At 40.4% G+C, this 18,031-nt stretch overlaps 2 protein-coding genes across 2 annotated transcripts; both read left to right on the top strand.

The window, feature by feature from the left end:
- Positions 1 to 279: 279 nt before the first annotated feature.
- On the top strand, positions 280 to 7,655 carry LOC140370360 (uncharacterized). The gene is made up of 6 exons (XM_072457484.1): positions 280 to 377; positions 2,304 to 2,426; positions 2,684 to 2,864; positions 3,566 to 3,801; positions 5,017 to 5,634; positions 6,324 to 7,655. Exons 2-6 carry the CDS (start codon positions 2,304 to 2,306, stop codon positions 7,278 to 7,280), a joined length of 2,115 nt encoding a protein of 704 aa, XP_072313585.1. The 5' UTR covers positions 280 to 377; the 3' UTR covers positions 7,281 to 7,655.
- A 5,540-nt stretch (positions 7,656 to 13,195) lies between these two features.
- LOC140370361 (uncharacterized) lies at positions 13,196 to 16,859 on the top strand. The gene is made up of 5 exons (XM_072457486.1): positions 13,196 to 13,358; positions 13,606 to 13,780; positions 13,992 to 14,113; positions 14,199 to 14,750; positions 16,218 to 16,859. Exons 1-5 carry the CDS (start codon positions 13,215 to 13,217, stop codon positions 16,830 to 16,832), a joined length of 1,608 nt encoding a protein of 535 aa, XP_072313587.1. The 5' UTR covers positions 13,196 to 13,214; the 3' UTR covers positions 16,833 to 16,859.
- The last annotated feature ends 1,172 nt before the right edge of the window (positions 16,860 to 18,031 follow it).

Raw genomic sequence — 18,031 nt, 5'->3', positions numbered from 1 at the left:
CTATATACCTATATGCGTAAGTATGTGCCGCGTAATGCTGTTATCTCTCCCTCTCGTCATGTCTGTCCATGTGCGCGGATTTGTAAAGGGGATTAGAGACAGATGTAAAGCAGGAGTCGAGATCCGATCTGCCTTCCACCGCAGAGGGCAGCAAAGGTGACGCTTTCGGGACAGATTAGCATGTGCCTCCTCTTTTTATCCTGTACCGCATTCTGATTGGTGTATCTTTTGACAGACAACGCTACTAGCCAATCAAGAGCCTGAACCAGACTAGGCTACGGCTGTGGGCTAAACCGCTGCGCAGATGTGTGTGACAAGACGGCAGGAACAGGAATAGCTCGGGATCGCACGAATTACTGACGCTCTAAACACGAAAGGTGAGTTATAGATAGCTTCATTTCAACATTCAATTCGCTCACTTTTTGTAATTTTATAATATTCGCGTGTGATGAACATGAGGACTGAGAAGACGTCCTCGTGTCTAAAGAAATTAGTTGCTAACTCAAGTAAACAATGTGCTTTTAATCATTTCATTTTCTTGCATGGAATGATCAATATATGTTGCATAGTATAATTAATTCGCACATTTATTTTAATCATGCTTCCCCCCCACTTTTACTTACTTCACTCCCATTGTCAATTTCCTTGAGATTATGGTTGCAGTAAAACCTGTTAAGCAAGGTTGTAAAAGTATATCGAAACATTAATGAAGAAATAACAAGGTGATCTTTAAAAAGAGGACATTTTAGAGGTCATTCCTTTGACCAGGCTGTGTCAAGGTGATTTTTCAGTGTACCACGCCCCCTGTTTCTTGCGAAGACTTGTTCCTTTTACCTGGACATAGTTTGCACTCAATGAAATATAGTAAAAGTAGAGAAATAATGGACATGGTAACCTATTTTAACCAATATTCTTTCTCAACTGCTGTGATCTGTCTGTAAAACTCAAGAACTCAAAAACTCATACAAACTAACAGTGGTTTTAGGGGAAATTACATGTAATTCAGAGAAGAAATGTAGAGTTCCCTGCATAAATACACCAGTATATGTCAATGTAAACCCTTTAATCAATTCATTCTCTCTTGCCTTTATTATGTCAATGTAAACCCTTTAATCAATGAATTTTCTCCAGCCTTTATTATAACTCATTAGTTTGCACTCTGCACCAGGTCTGTATCTGCCTGTGTAATAATGTAATGGCTGCTAACTTGAGACTTTGCTCCTTTTGCCTTCTGTTCTGTGCCTCTTCTCTCTCCCACGTTTACGCACAACTTTCCGTGTCTAGAATATCTGGTGATATCGTTCCCCTCAACTAGAAAAAGACAACAGATTACTCATCCAGTGTTTGTATGTCAACAGAAGGAAGGTTTAAGTTGTGTTCACTACAGATAATGCTAGTTGTATCTCAATGTCAATCTAAATATTCTGGAAGGTTTTTGGCTGAGATCATGAAATGCAAAGTGGAGACGTTTAATCAGTGACTGCACTTTATTTCTCAACCTTGAAATGTCATGTCGCTTCCTGTTTGTTTTTTGTTTTTTTCGTATTCTGAAAGACGAAGCTGCAGCTGCACAGTCCATGACACACACATTAGATCTTATTTCAGTGCTTCTCCAGTTCTTTCTGAATTGAAACTAAAGCTGAATACTGGTCTTTGATACAACAGTTTCACTTTCAGTTTCTGCAAAAATTAAAAAATCTCTGATGAAATCTGCAGGTAACTTTTTGATTTCCGAGGGCTATTTTTCATTTTTACATTCACTATTAGTTAATGTTATGTTAAGTTTGAAATAATGTTTTTTGTTGTTGAACTTTTCCAATAATAATACATATCAGTATGTCAGTTTTACAATACTTATTATAAGTGTATCATCATTATCATATAGATTACATATATTTGAAAACTGTAAGTAATTTATTTCATTAAAAAGAAGCAAAAGATCTTGGTCTTTGTACTTGCCCATCCTTTTTAGTTTGTCGCTACAGCAAAACAATACATTAAAGCAGAAGATATTGTATGTAAGTTTATATTATTCTGAGACTTTTTATACAATTAATACTTACACTACTTCTCATTCCTTACTTTTAAGTACTGTATAAAGAAGGTGAAGTAGTTGTTTCAGGAAATGATGTGCACAGGACTTTCCTCAACACAAGGGCCTTTGTGTCTCACCTGAAGGGCAAATACTGAACCTGTCTCAGTGCATGTTTTGGACTTATTGCTGCACTCAACAAAATTAAGAATTAGTTTAATTTCTGTGTGAGGTTTTTATTTCATAGTAAATGTGTTTCCTCTTTCTTCAGATGTCGTATGCCAGCGACAAGCTCTCCAGAGGCTACTTGCGAAAAAACATGCCAAGGATCGTGACCACAGTCAGACCAAGAGAAATTGTTGTCCATCTTCCATGTCTGACTGATCATGACAGAGTGAGTTATTGAGCTATTGATCATTGACACATGAACACATTTGGACATACAAGCTATTTCATGTTGTGTATCCAATATTTTATATTTATTATAGGTTAGGAAATGGCAAGCTTTACATAGTTCACCTTAAATGTAGCTTTGTTTTAGTGTCTTAATGTAACTTTCAACTCTGTATGGAAAGCATTTTATGTTCATTCAGTCTTGTGCTACTTTTGAAAAAACAATAAAACAAAAACCTCTACATTGTCCACTTTCAGGAGACCATTGAGGCCAAAAGAGAGACCTGTGGCAGCTTTGATGCCATGGTACGCCTGCTGGACTGCCTGAAGAGGAGGGAGGATTGGCCAGAGCAGTTCATCGCTGCCTTAGAGGCTTGTGAGCATCGGATAATAGCAGCGGAGATCAGGGACGAATACGACGCACTGAGAGGCATTAACAGTAAGCTACTAAGTCCATTAACTAGCACTCTATATTACCAAGTGAGCACTGATGGGGAGAGATCGCTACGAGGCTAGTTGTAATAAAATGTGCAGTGTTTATTAATAGAGGAGACAAAGGTGGCTCCCAACAGTCTAAAAACAAGCCGAGCAAAAAATGGTAATGCAAATGATACTTTATGCTTGTGATATTGTTGTAAATAGAAGTAAAAAAAAAATAACTATAGTTCATCTTGAGTGCTTTTTTGATCAACTGAGGCAATAAGTGACATTTATACTCCAAAATTTATATTGAAAAAATTGACTATGCCACCATAGTCTCAGTATAAACCTGTGCAAAACACTTGTATGTGATGAATAAACTATTTTTCTATGTTTCTATTGTGAAAACTGCTAGTTATAATTAAAAACTGAATCGTAAACTGCTATGGGTTGAATGATTACTTCACTTCGTAGTAGCCAAATGACAAAATACATTACCATCTATGTTTTGTGATCAATCGTGTGTATTTTGTAATGATAAAACTACAGTAATCTTATATCAGCGGATAAACCCACCATACAACTTAATCCTCATGAATAGTTTTGATTGCGTAATAGTAATAGCCTTGGTGCTATGACCGGCTGATGGTGACAGAATAAATTGCTTCTGCATAGATTTGCATACATTAGCAAATAACCTCCGTGTTTACTATGTCCTAGATTCCAGCCCTCCTCCTGCACCGCCAGCCGCTAATGTAGTCACGGCACATGTCCATCCCGCGCCATCTGCCCCACACCTGCCTGTTCCCGGGCCTGCAGCCAGTGCTCAGCCTGCTCAGGACGTCCAATCTGAGCCACCTGTCACGCAGTTCATCCAGGAGACGGAAAAACCAGCACCTCCGAGCTCTCCTCCTCCAGAAGCAGCAGCAGCAGCAGCAGCTCCTCCTGTCGTCAAGGTGAATGTATACAATGTATGTTTAGTTGCAGTGAGATTTTGTTGTAGTTTGTTATTTTGGAGTGTCCTGAGTCAACTTCTAATCCAAAAAAGAAAGCAAAACAATCATCGTTGCAAAATTTAGTGGCATGAACTATATTTGCTATATTATATGCGCCACTTTTTTCACCCTATAATGTGTGATTTGGTATAAATTAAGAAGGTAGTGTGAAGAAAATGTTCCATGACTAAAAAACGGTTCTAATGAGTCGTAAATGTAGTGAGGGGGGAAAAAGCAAATACTGTGTTGATGTTTCATGTACGTGGCTTGTTAAGACGGGATTAAGACCTCTAGAGTTGCTTGGCAGAGAGCGGACACACGTGATACTTGCAAGATGGCACAGCAATGCTACTTTAAGTGACCAATCCTGTCTCTCTGATGAATTAAAAGCAATTAACTTCATATCTGTTGGTCCTTTTAGGGTGCGATCACACTTGTATTTGTTTGGTCCCCGCTTGAGGAGCCCAGTTTAATTCTGATGTAGACTTGATTTAGTTCTGGTTCAGACCTGGCCTTGTCCATGCTTAGTCCTGGGTTTAGTCCTAATTTGGATGTGGTGCATGTGCAAGTATGAACACACTCTTGAGCAGAATGTAGTGCAAACACTAACCCAGGTTGTATTGAATAAGGGACCTCTGCCAATGAGCTTATTTTCTTTGTGCAATGCATGAGTCACACTGAAGTCTGAGAAACTGATACGATTGATTAATTAGCCCAGAGATTGGTGAAAACATACAGCCATCCTAAAAGAGCGCATAGTATGCAAAATATGTTTTAGTTTAGCCATTTAGTCATCAAAAACATACTTGGAGTTGTATTTATCTTCATTCACGTGTGTTTGGTGAATCTTGTTTAGTCAGTCCTCAGAAAACACACATTTCTAGATTTCCCAGTTTTGTGACGTCAAATGTAGAGCTCCTTCTGTACTGTTTTTAAGTCCATAAATCCTCTCCAGACACGTTCGAAGCATTTCTTCCGTAAAATTTGGTTCATTGCGATGACATGCCTCCATTAGCATGTCATATCAAGCTTAGTTTATCTCCCCTATGTAATTCCCTCTGCAGCCAGTAGTTGGTAGATGCTAAAGCAGACGTTCTGAGCATAATTCATAATATGTGTCCTTTAAATTAAAACTGTAGATTATACGTGATATGCTTGACTGATTTTTCATTATAGCTGACCACTCCACCAGAACAACCACAACCCCAGACTGAGGCCGTTGTGGTGCCTCCTGCGACTCCCTCTTCCTCCCCTGATTCGGTTCGAGGTTCATCTAATCCATCTCCCCCTCCCGAGCAAGTGGACTTCCTTTCCCATCATGAACCTGAGGAAAACCTGGAACCAGAACCCCTCACAGCTCGGGACCTCCCAAATGAAGCAATGAATGTTCGTCAAGAGGCAGAGGAAAATACTGAGACACCACAAGCTCCTGATCTTCAAGTAGAGCCGAGTGAGGTTGAGGACTCTACGCTGGCAGCTTCTATGGAGGACCAGCCTTCTCCAGTCGTTAATACTGTGAACGAGCCCATTGTATCTGAAACTGAACCAGTCACTGCTGTTATGGAAGACACTACAAAGCCAACAAACGATGTAGAAGAAGCCGCATTAACTCCAACTGTCGTGGACAGTCCTGTTGCCGTGGAGGCATCACCTGATCGAAGTGTATCTCCACTGACAACCCTAGATAGTCATATCCTAACACCAGAGAAACCTCCAGTCCAAGAGTCCCACGCATTAGGGGGGAAGTCTGCGCTCCCAGTCCTGGAGATGAAACCTGACCCTCAGGACACACAGGTAACATGTGCTAGATTTGTTTTTGTTTAGTAAAGCTCATGTAGAGCTGAGCCATATTGATAAAAATGCACTAAAATGTGCTTGTTAATGACTTATTACTTTATACACTTGTTTAAAAGATTACAGTACACGTTTATGTCCCTTTTTATGTAGTTTAAGCAGTTTAATTATAGACCATACACTCAATATTGTAATTTTGCATTGCTCAAAAAAAATTATGATTTTTTTTTTTTTTTTTGTATAAATCTCCCACCTCTAAACCTGTGTCTAAATATAAATAAAACAAGTTTGGTAAGACGCTATACTGGATGACCTCATGAAGTACATGTAAGTACACAAAATAAAGTGTGACCAAAATTTAGTTTAATCTATATTCTCAGTCGTTTCCTTCACTTTGGTGCTTACATTAGACCAACTTTTAACAAAAAAATATCAATAATTATGTTAAACTTTGAAAATATGTATTCTTTTTGTAAAGTTCCTGACATTGATTTCCTGTATTGCTTGTACAAATATACACAATACAGATTTTTGTTGAAGTCTCTTTGTAGGTTATTGGCTATGATAATACTCACAGATGCATTTGGGTTGCGATTAGGGTTTTTTAACTTAATACTGTAATAGACACACCAGAGGACACATGATTTCCCCATCTATGTTTCACAATGCTTTTTTACTTTTGCTTTCAGGTTTTTGAAATGTTCCAGAGGATAGAAGTTCCTCCTCAGCCTCCTGTTGAACTGGCGAACGGCGCCGTCGCAGACCATGGCTCTGCATCAGAGGACGATGACATTTTCTTCAGTAAACCTGGCGTACTTGTCAGCGTTGAGCCTCCAGATCAAAACAATACAACTATTCGCCCTCCAACCCCCGAATATTCTGGAGACATCGATCGCTTACAGATGAGTGTAGCTGTATCACCCTGTCAGGAAAACGGCATTAATCTCACCAAACAAGGCAAGGAGGTTTGTGAAGAAGACGACGTCAAAGAAAATGTTGGGCATGTGGCAGAAGAACCCTCCATTTGGAACAAGGAAATCCATTCACAACTTACAGAAGACGGTGACGGAATAACCAAAGAAATGACCATTGACCCACCTATAGCAGCCTCTACTTTGCTCTCTGACCCGTCTTTGAGCGCTGATGCTGGGGTTATTTGTGAATCTACAGCCTCCAAACTGGATGCTGAAGATGCCCTGGAAAACATTGTGATAGAAGGGAATCAAACACAACTTACGGAGAACAGTGAGGATCCAGCCGCAGAGCTAGAGATACCAGCACCCTCTGTGATGTCCCAAACCACTTCTGAAAGTCCTGCCCCGAGTTTGGACGTGGACGACGTTCGAGAATACATCGGGCAAGTGGCGGGAGATCCCTCGATTTTAAATCAAGGGCGGCCGCCCTCACCAGAGGCCGACGAAGCCAACGTCCAAATGCCTCTCATTCAAGTCAACGGTGAACCAGCCCAAGAGATCGCACCGGTCCCGCCTCCTTCTTCCCGCTCCGTTAATGATATTCCTACGTCTATTGACCCAAAACAGCCTGATTCTGGAAAGATGACGCGCGGCCTGAACAGCAGGTATATTCTGACGGCAGCGGGAGTGGGCGCCTGTGCACTGCTGATAGCGTGGAGGTTTAAGCATTAGCAGGTGACTTAATACCTTTTAAAGGAAGAGAAGATTAGGCCACAAAAGAGGATCTTGAGGCTATTGGTGCCTTATTGTAGTCACTGGACTGGGTTGGTGTCAGGCAGCTGCTTAATAATTACCCGTGGGAAATGCTGACTCTGCAGGTTTTGTGATAATGTTTTTAATATGTTTGTGATTGGACTGAGCAATGATTAGCACAACAAAAACAAAACTATTAGTTTTACCTGTTCTTATGAAAGTCTTATGTTTGAAATGTCTTCCAAGTAATTGATTTATGATGTTTAAAGTTGAAATTCAAAGGTTCATACTATTGAGATGTTTTGATGGTCTTTAGATAAGCACTTTATTAAACTTTCCCTCACTGCCAGTAAATGGCTTCTGGTTATTTATTCATCTCATGTTGATAAATCAATAATGAATGATTTAATGACAATACACTTAATAAGTATCTTATTTAATGCAGATTATTCCCTAAATGAATACTAATGTAGTTATTGTGGATTACTGATAAAATAGGAAATAAAAAGTAATATTCTAGAGTATGCTCTAGAATGCTCTATATGATAATTGTGTCTGCATGAAATGTGCACAGTTATCGTTAAATGCCTTTTTAAACCTTAAATTAACCTTTAGTCTCTTGTCTCTGTTGTCGTGGTTTCTTCATAAATTCCTTTAAATTCAGGATATGTATGAGATCAGGAGGTCACTGCCAATTTGAACAATGCATCTGCACTTTGATGAAATTCTGTATACTTTTAAAGATAAAAGTATAAAAGTAAGACAATCCTTTAGAGTGAGCTTGTACACTATGTTTCTGTATTTATTTGTACAAAGAGATTATATATGTTTATTTTAAGAAAGTTGTAAAACCTTTTTCCTAATTAATCCAAAGAATATAGATATAATCATTGAGAAATTGTATACAAATTAAAATATATGCTTCTATCTACTTTTGTGGAAGATATTTTTGTTATTTTTAAGGATTGCTTAAGTAAGATAAAACCTGTGTTTAATCTGGCAAGCATATGATTATCCACTAAAGCAATGACAGAAATACAGTTTGTTTTTGTGAATTCTTAAGCGCTCCATGCATGATTTGCATTCACGGTCCAATAAATAAAGATTCTTTAGAAATTTGTTTTGTTGCGTGATTTAACCAAAAGTTCTAGCATTGTATTCATCATAACTCTTCTTCTTTGGTGTTTTATGGCAGCTGGTATCCAAGTGTTACATTACCTCCAGACCTCCAGTGTTACATTACCTCCAGACTTGAAGTGTTACATTACCTCCAGACTTGAAGTGTTACATTACCTCCAGACTTGAAGTGTTACATTACCTCCAGACTTGAAGTGTTACATTACCTCCAGACTTGAAGTGTTACATTACCTCCAGACTTGAAGTGTTACATTACCTCCAGACTTGAAGTGTTACATTACCTCCAGACTTGAAGTGTTACATTACCTCCAGACTTCAGGTGTTACATTACCTCCAGACTTCAGGTGTTACATTACCTCCAGACTTCAAGTGTTACATTACCTCCAGACTTCAGGTGTTACATTACCTCCAGACTTCAAGTGTTACATTACCTCCAGACTTCAGGTGTTACATTACCTCCAGACTTCAAGTGTTACATTACCTCCAGACTTCAGGTGTTACATTACCTCCAGACTTCAAGTGTTACATTACCTCCAGACTTGAAGTGTTACATTACCTCCAGACTTCAGGTGTTACATTACCTCCAGACTTCAAGTGTTACATTACCTCCAGACTTCAAGTGTTACATTACCTCCAGACTTCAAGTGTTACATTACCTCCAGTGTTACATTACCTCCAGACTTCAGGTGTAACATTACCTCCAGACTTCAAGTGTTACATTACCTCCAGTGTTACATTACCTCCAGACTTCAAGTGTTACATTACCTCCAGTGTTACATTACCTCCAGACTTCAAGTGTTACATTACCTCCAGACTTCAAGTGTTACATTACCTCCAGTGTTACATTACCTCCAGACTTCAAGTGTTACATTACCTCCAGACTTGAAGTGTTACATCACCTCCAGACTTCAAGTGTTACATTACCTCCAGTGTTACATTACCTCCAGACTTCAAGTGTTACATTACCTCCAGTGTTACATTACCTCCAGACTTGAAGTGTTACATTACCTCCAGACTTCAGGTGTTACATTACCTCCAGACTTGAAGTGTTACATTACCTCCAGACTTCAGGTGTTACATTACCTCCAGACCTCCAGTGTTACATTACCTCCAGACTTCAAGTGTTACATTACCTCCAGACTTGAAGTGTTACATCACCTCCAGACTTCAAGTGTTACATTACCTCCAGACCTCCAGTGTTACATTACCTCCAGACTTCCAGTGTTACATTACCGCCACCTACTGTAGTTGTATGTCTCTGCTTATATTCCCTTATCTTCAAAGCACAAGAATTCAAAACACGAGATCTTCTTCTGTGGTGTTTCATGGGGGTTGGCATCCAAGTGTTACATTACCCCCACCCACTATAGTTCTACGTCTTAGACTTAAGACTTTATTCTTCTTCTGTAGCTGCTGTTGTTGCAGTTGCTTTTTTCTTCGATGTTCCTCACCACATGACTATTTATGAAGAATATCGTCAGTTATGGTTTTGTGACGAATGCAGGTTGAAATGGGAGAATTGCCGTTATGGATAAAAAAAAAAAAGGTCAAAACTTATGTTAGCTTCCTGGGTAAATGTGCAAGGTCATATATTCACACTCCCAGTGAGGACATTTCTTGGAGGAGGTTGGGGACAGTAAGAGGCCGACGATCAGGGTTTTAGCTGGGTAGGAAATGCAAAAGCGCAACTTGATGGAATTACTGCTCTTAGCGTGAGTCCTTTGGTGGCTTTGTCAACTATAGCTCCTTGGAAGTTTATTCTGTCTTTTATTCTGGCTCCTGTTGATATTAGCTTGCATCGCAAACTTAAAAGCGGCACTGAGAGGGCACAGCAGTTTGTTGTTTTATTAAAAGGTTACTTGCTGAAAGGTTTGATGGCTTCTGGGTTGTTTTAAGTATTATTCAGAGGGATCTTTGCACTGCTGATTCCCACTGAGGCTCCCCGCGGTGCATCACACTTGTAGCTTGGAATTGTGGCTTAAGTAACAATAATTCACACATTTCTTACTCCAATGTAGAATTATACAGAAGACACAAGCAAAAATGGGTTAGAGCAGTAGATCTAAAAAAATTCACTCCCAGAACCATCTATAAGAAATTCTAAGTACCACCAGATCTAAATCAGGTCTACAGCAGGACTACTCCAGGTCTAAACTAGGGTTAAACCAAAGACTAGGCTTACAACATGATTTAAGTACAAGAACTAGCCCAAAGGAGCCAAAGGAGGACATAAACATGATAAACATGGGTTCAAAATTAAACAAAAAACAGACTTAAGGAGGACCTTGTGTACCAAAAGAAGGAGCTTTTGAACCACTAACACTGGGATGGTCTAAATGTAGATCAATAGTCTATTATCCAGAATCATTATATTGTGACCTGACCTGGAAAATAATGCACTGATATGTAGAGAAATGTTTTGGGAACGTGACACCTTATGCCTCCTCTGAAAATAAATCAGAATTCATACATGATACGACTCTGAAGTATTAACACACATTTGTTTCAGGTTTAGTTTGGTTGGTAGACTAGAATCCTAACAGAACTGCGCCATCTTGTGGCAAACAGGGAAGTGCAGCAACTATAGGATGGTGCTATCTGTTCTTTTTACACGTGTATCAAACACCCATCTCACACAAGTTCTGAATCATCTCACCACATTATAAACTTTGAAAAAAATGGTACTCCTTTTGTCAGGTTTGTAGTTAGCTTGTAAATCCCGTTTCCGGTAAACTTTTCTAAATAAAACGGAAACGACTTGTGCGCGGATTTGTAAAGGGGATTGGAGACAGATGTAAACCAGATATCGAGTTCCGATCTGCCTTCCTATTATCCTGTACCGCATTCTGATTGGTGTATCTTTTGACAGACCCCGCTACTAGCCAATCAGGAGTCAGAACCAGAATGGACTATGGCTGTGGGCTAAACCGCAACGCAGATGTGTGTGACAAGACGGCAGGAACAGGAATAGCTCACTTGGATGCCAACAACAACAACAACAACAACAACAACAATAATAGCTCTATGGATATGGAAAGCCAATATGCATGGCGGAACCAATATACACGGCGCCCGGGTATAAAAGTGCCGCTTTATTTTGTAAAAACGCCGGAAAATACGCCGCTCCTAAGTGGCGGAGTATGATCATGTTGGCTTTCTCGATATAGCTAAGATCGCACGGATTACTGACCTCCTAAACACGAAAGGTGAGTTATAGATTGCTTCATTTCAAAATATTATTCGCTCACTTTTTGTAATTTTATATTATACGCGTGTAATAACTGTCCTTGCCTGGATAGTGGGTACATCAGAAGATCATACATTGGGCGTGTTACAAGAAGTGTCAGGCCAGACTGAACTCAACTTCTGTCCACATGCCAATAATACATAGTCCATCTTGCTTCTGATGGCTATAAACAAACACCAAAATCACTGGCTCTTGGACTAACATTTCGACATCTCACAGGTTCATCTCATGTGCTGAAGATACTGATTATGAAGATTATTCTTGTTGACAGTTTACTTTTACAGTTTAACAGAATCAGAAAAGGTTTATTGTCATTGTCAATGAACAAAATTCACAAACATAGGAACTTGTCTTGGTGATTGGTGCAACATAAAACAATGAATAAGTCAAAAGAGGGACAATTTAAGTCTACTCTGGGATACAAAAAACAATAAGCTATCAGATAAGAATTAAAAACGTGTGTATATATATAGATGTTGTTTGGTGGACTGGCATCTCAGCACAAATAGGTCAGATTGTAGACAGTTGTGAAACATGTCAAAAACACAGGTTATTGTGAACCTCTGTTAACACCTGTTCCTGACCCTGGCAGAAGGTCAGCATGGATCTGACAGTATCTTCTTCTTCTTGACCTTTTCCTCCAGGTACATTGAAATAGTTGAACTCAAACACACATCAGCAAAGGTCATTATTAAAGCTGGCAAAGAGACAGTTTGCAAAAATCAATTCACACATGCTACGAGCAGATTCCTCCTCCAGTGTTTGTGTGTCAACAAAAAGAAGGTTTAAGTTGTGTTCACTACAGATAATGCTAGTTGTGTCATTGGACCCTAAAAATGCTGGGAGGCACACATATTGGAGCTTATTTCAGTGCTTCTCCAGTTCTTTCTAAATTGAAACTAAAGCTGGATACTTGTCTTTGATACAACCAGTTTCACTTTCAGTTTCTATGAAGATTAAAAAATCTCTGACTGATTAAATCTACGGGATACTTTTTGATTTCCAAGGGCTTTTTCATTTTTACTTCCACTTTGTAAATTGTATTATTTCATTTTATGTTAAGTTTGAAACAACGTTTTTTGTTGTTGAACTTTTACACTAATATATACATATATATCAATATGTCAGTTTTACAATACTTATTATAAGTGTATAATTATCATATAGATTCCATATATTTGAAAACGGTAAGTAATTCATTTCAGAATCCGAATTAGACAGGAAGCAAAGGATCTTGGTCTTTGTACTTGCCCATCCAACATAATGTAAGTTTATATTATTCTGAGACTTTTTATACAATTAATACTTACACTACTTCTCATTCCTTACTTTTAAGTACTGTATAAAGAAGGTGAAGTAGTTGTTTCAGGAAATGATGTGCACAGGACTTTCCTCAACACAAGGGCCTTTGTGTCTCACCTGAAGGGCAAATACTGAACCTGTCTCAGTGCATGTTTTGGACTTATTGCTGCACTCAACAAAATTAAGAATTAGTTTAATTTCTGTGTGAGGTTTTTATTTCATAGTAAATGTGTTTCCTCTTTCTTCAGATGTCGTATGCCAGCGACAAGCTCTCCAGAGGCTACTTGCGAAAAAACATGCCAAGGATCGTGGAAACAGTCAATCCAAGAGAAATTGTTGTCCATCTTCCATGTCTAACTGATTATGACAGAGTGAGTTATTGCGCTATTGATCATTGACACATGAACACATTTGGACATACAAGCTATTTCATGTTGTGTATCCAATATTTTATATTAGTTTAGTAAATAGCAAGCTTTACATAGTTCACCTTTAATATAGTTTTGTTTTTGTGTCTTAATGTAACTTTCAACTCTGTATGGAAAACATTTTATGTTCATCACAGTCTTAATCTGCTACTTTTGAAAAAACCAAAACCTCTACATTGTCCACTTTCAGGAGACCATTGAGGCCAAAAGAGAGACCTGTGGCCCCCGCGTTGCCATGGCGCGCCTGCTGGACTGCCTGAAGAGGAGGGAGGATTGGCCAGAGCAGTTCATCGCTGCCTTAGAGGCTTGTGAGCATCGGATAATAGCAGCGGAGCTCAGGGCCGAATACGACGCACTGAGAGGCAGTAAGTTACTAAGTCCATTAACTAGCGCTCTATATTACCAAGTGAGGACTGATAGGGAGAGATCGCTAAAAGGCTAGTTGTAATAATATGTGTTTATTAATAGAGGAGACAAAGGTGGCTCCCAACAGTCTAAAATGGTAGTACAAATGATACTTTATGCCTGTGATATTGTTGTAAATATTTTTTTTGATTTTTTTTCTATCAACTGAAGCAAAAAGTGCCCCACACCTGCCTGTTCCCGGGCCTGTCACACAGCCCATCCAGGAGACGGAAAAACCAGCACCTCCGAGCTCTCCTCCAGCAGCAGCAGCAGCAGCAGCTCCTGTCGTCAAGGTAAATGTATAAAATGTATGTTTAGTTGCAGTGAAGTGAGATGCTATTTTGTTGTTGTCAAGTTTAGTTTTTTTTTTCATTATAGCTGACCACTCCACCAGAACAACCTCAACCCCAGACTGAGGCCGTTGTGGTGCCTCCTGCAACTCCCTCTTCCTCCCCTGATTCGGTTCGAGGTTCACCTAATGCGCCTCCCCCTCCCGAGCAAGTGGACTTCCTTTCCCATCATGAACCTGAGGAAAACCTGGAACCAGAACCCCTCACAGCTCGGGACCTCCCAAATGAAGCAATGAATGTTCGTCAAGCGGCAGAGGAAAATACTGAGACACCACAAGCTCCTGATCTTCAAGTAGAGCCGAGTGAGGTTGAGGACTCTACGCTGGCAGCTTCTATGGAGGACCAGCCTTCTCCAGTCGTTAATACTGTGAACAAGCCCATTGTATCTGAAACTGAACCAGTCACTGCTGTTATGGAAGACACTACAAACGCTGTTGCCGTGGAGGCATCACCCGGCCGAAGTGTATTTCCACTGACAACCCTAGATACTCTGATCCTAACACCAGAGAAACCTCCAGTCCAAAAGTCCAGGTCTGCGCTCCCAGTCCTGGAGATGAAACCTGACCCTCAGAACACACAGGTAACATGTGCTAGATTTGTTTTTGTTTTGTAAAGCTCATGTATTGATAAAAATGTGCTAAAATTATCCTGTTAATGACTCATTATTATTTTATTATTATTACTTTTTTTTTAAAATTACAGTACACATTTATGTCCCTTTTTATGTAATTTAAGTAGTTTTAGTTTTAGACCATACACTCAATATTGTAATTTTGACCAACATTTAACAAAAAAGATAAAAATAATGTTGTATTTTCTTGACATTGATTTCCTGTATTGCTTGAACAAATATACACAATACGGATTTTTGTTAAAGTCTCCTTGTAGGTTATTATGTGGCTATGATAATACTTCATATTATAACTCGCAGATGCACTTGGGATGTGATTAGGGGTTGTAACTTAAAGGAATAATAGAAAATGGTCCTTTTTTTAAAATGAACATGCGCACACTCACCACACGCACCCCCCACCCTCCTGTTGTTTCCAAGAGGCTGCCTAGCATCAAACTTCGTGCCCCCGCTGCTACACTTGCGTTTGTTTATTTGTGCGACGGATCGCATCGTATCTTTTGTCGCCGCAGATTTCCGTCTCCGTCTGATCCAGCTCGAACACCGTCTTTCTCTTTCGTCATTTTGTGCTGAAGAAACTCACTAAACACACACCGTCATATCAACCACGCATGCCAGCCCTGCTTCACACGAACCCCGAAAAGATGGACCGCCGCCGAAGGATCCGTCGTTCGTAAGACGCCAAATTGTTACGGCAGTTTCCTGTAAACAATGATCAAGTAAAGAGTAACCAGGCAATAACTTGAAGCAGAAACAGAGTCTCTCGGTCTCTCTCAAAAGGTGGAAGTTTATTCACGTGCACAGTGGATAAACACCCTCTCTCTCCCTAAGACAAGTTCGTTCTGTCCCTACCTAACTTTACAATTTACAAAGTACACCTTTTATAGGTGGTAACAAACATAACATAATCACAACCCAAATCAGCTCAAAAAGAGATAGACCAGACTATCACGTCTGTGACGGTTCCAGCCATCTCTTCAGAGGTTTAATCAAAGACCATTTCCACACCGAATCCGGTCCTGACGCATTAATTGATGATTAAGAGGCGCCGGACAGTAGATATTCAGTATAATCAGGACCTCATATTCTTATCCCATCTGCACACAGGAGAACAACAAAGATATTAATTCCGTGACATGTCATGGCCTAAAACAACATTAGAATGACATGATCCATTTTCTGCCATTACAGCAGCCAGGAAAACGTGCTGCTATCCTGGGAACGAGCCTGCAGGTGTGCAGTTGCATGCAGGGAATGATTGACATGTGGGAGAACTACTCGGCTGTCCACGCGACGAGGAAATAAGATTGCTCGCCAAAAATCTTCTATTATTCCTTTAATGCTGTAATAGATACGCAAGAGGACACATGATTCCCCTATCAATGAATCACAAAGTATTTTTGCTTTTGCTTTCAGGTTTTTAAAATTTTCCAGAGGATAGAAATTCCTCCTCGGCCTCCTGCTGAAATGGCGAACGGCGGCGTCGCAGACCATGGCTCTGCATCAGAGGATGATGCCATTTTCTTTAGTCAACCTGGCGTACTTGTCAGTGTTGAGCCTCCAGATCAAAACAACACAACTATTCGCCCTACAACCCCTGAATATTCAGGAGACAGCGGTCGCTTAGAGATGAGTGAAGCTGTATCACCCTGTCAGGAAAACGGCATTAATCTCAACAAACAAGTTGAGACTTGTTGTACTGCCCCGAGTTTGGACGTGGACAACGTTCGAGAATACATCGGGCAAGTGGCGGGAGATCCCTCGATTTTAAATCAAGGGCGGCCGCCGTCACCAGAGGCCGACGAAGCCAACGTCCAAATGCCTCTCATTCAAGTCAACGGTGAACCAGCCCAAGAGATCGCACCGGTCCCGCCTCCTTCTTCCCGCTCCGTTAATGATATTCCTACGTCTATTGACCCAAAACAGCCTGATTCTGGAAAGATGACGCGCGGCCTGAACAGCAGGTATATTCTGACGGCAGCGGGAGTGGGCGCCTGTGCACTGCTGATAGCGTGGAGGTTTAAGCATTAGCAGGTGACTTAATACCTTTTAAAGGAAGAGAAGATTAGGCCACAAAAGAGGATCTTGAGGCTATTGGTGCCTTATTGTAGTCACTGGACTGGGTTGGTGTCAGGCAGCTGCTTAATAATTACCCATGGGAAATGCTGACTCTGCAGGTTTTGTGATAATGTTATTAATATGTTTGTGATTGGACTGAGCAATGATTAGCACAACAAAAACAAAACTATTAGTTTTACCTGTTCTTATGAAAGTCCATCCATCCATCCATCCATCTTCTGCCGCTTTATCCGGGGCCGGGTCGCGGGGGCAGCAGTCTGAGCAGGGACTCCCAGACTTCCTTCTCCCCAGACACTTCCTCTAACTCCTCCGGGGGATCCCGAGGCGTTCCCAGGCCAGCCGAGAGACATAGTCTCTCCAGCGTGTCCTGGGTCTTCCCCGGGGCCTCTTCCCGGTGGGACATGCCTGAAACACCTCCCGAGGGAGGCGCCCAGGAGGCATCCGAAACAGATGCCCGAGCCACCTCAGCTGGCTCCTCTCGACGTGGAGGAGCAGCGGCTCTACTCCGAGCTCCCTCCGTGTGGCCGAGCTCCTCACCTTATCTCTAAGGGAGCGCCCAGCCACACGGCGGAGGAAACTCATTTCGACCGCTTGTATCCGCGATCTTGCCCTTTCGGTCACTACCCAAAGCTCATGACCATAGGTGAGGGTAGGAACGTAGACCGACCGGTAAATAGAGAGCTTTGCCTTTCGGCTCAGCTCCCTCTTTACCACAACGGTCCGATGCAGCGACTGCATCACTGCAGCCGCTGCTTATGAAAGTCTTATGTTTGAAATGTCTTCCAAGTAATTGATTTATGATGTTTAAAGTTGAAATTCAAAGGTTCATACTATTGAGATGTTTTGATGGTCTTTAGATAAGCACTTTATTAAACTTTCCCTCACTGTCAGTAAATGGCTTCTGGTTATTTATTCATCTCATCATGTTGATAAATCAATAATGAATGATTTAATGACCATACACTTAATAAGTGTATCTTATTTAATGCAGATTATTCCCTAAATAAATACTAATGTAGTTATTGTGGATTACTGATAAAATAGGAAATAAAAGTAATATTCCAAAGTATACTCAAATATTAGTTTTACATATTCACCAAAATAGCAGGTGTTTTATCCAAAGTGATTAATTGTGTTTGCATGAAATGTGC

This window comes from Eucyclogobius newberryi, unplaced genomic scaffold, assembly GCF_026437365.1.
Source record: "Eucyclogobius newberryi isolate DKJ021-1_F unplaced genomic scaffold, fEucNew1.0.hap1 SCAF_21, whole genome shotgun sequence".
Lineage (NCBI taxonomy): Eukaryota > Metazoa > Chordata > Actinopteri > Gobiiformes > Gobiidae > Eucyclogobius > Eucyclogobius newberryi.
Note: the sequence above shows the minus strand (reverse complement) of the source record. Positions and strands in the feature narration are given on the sequence as shown.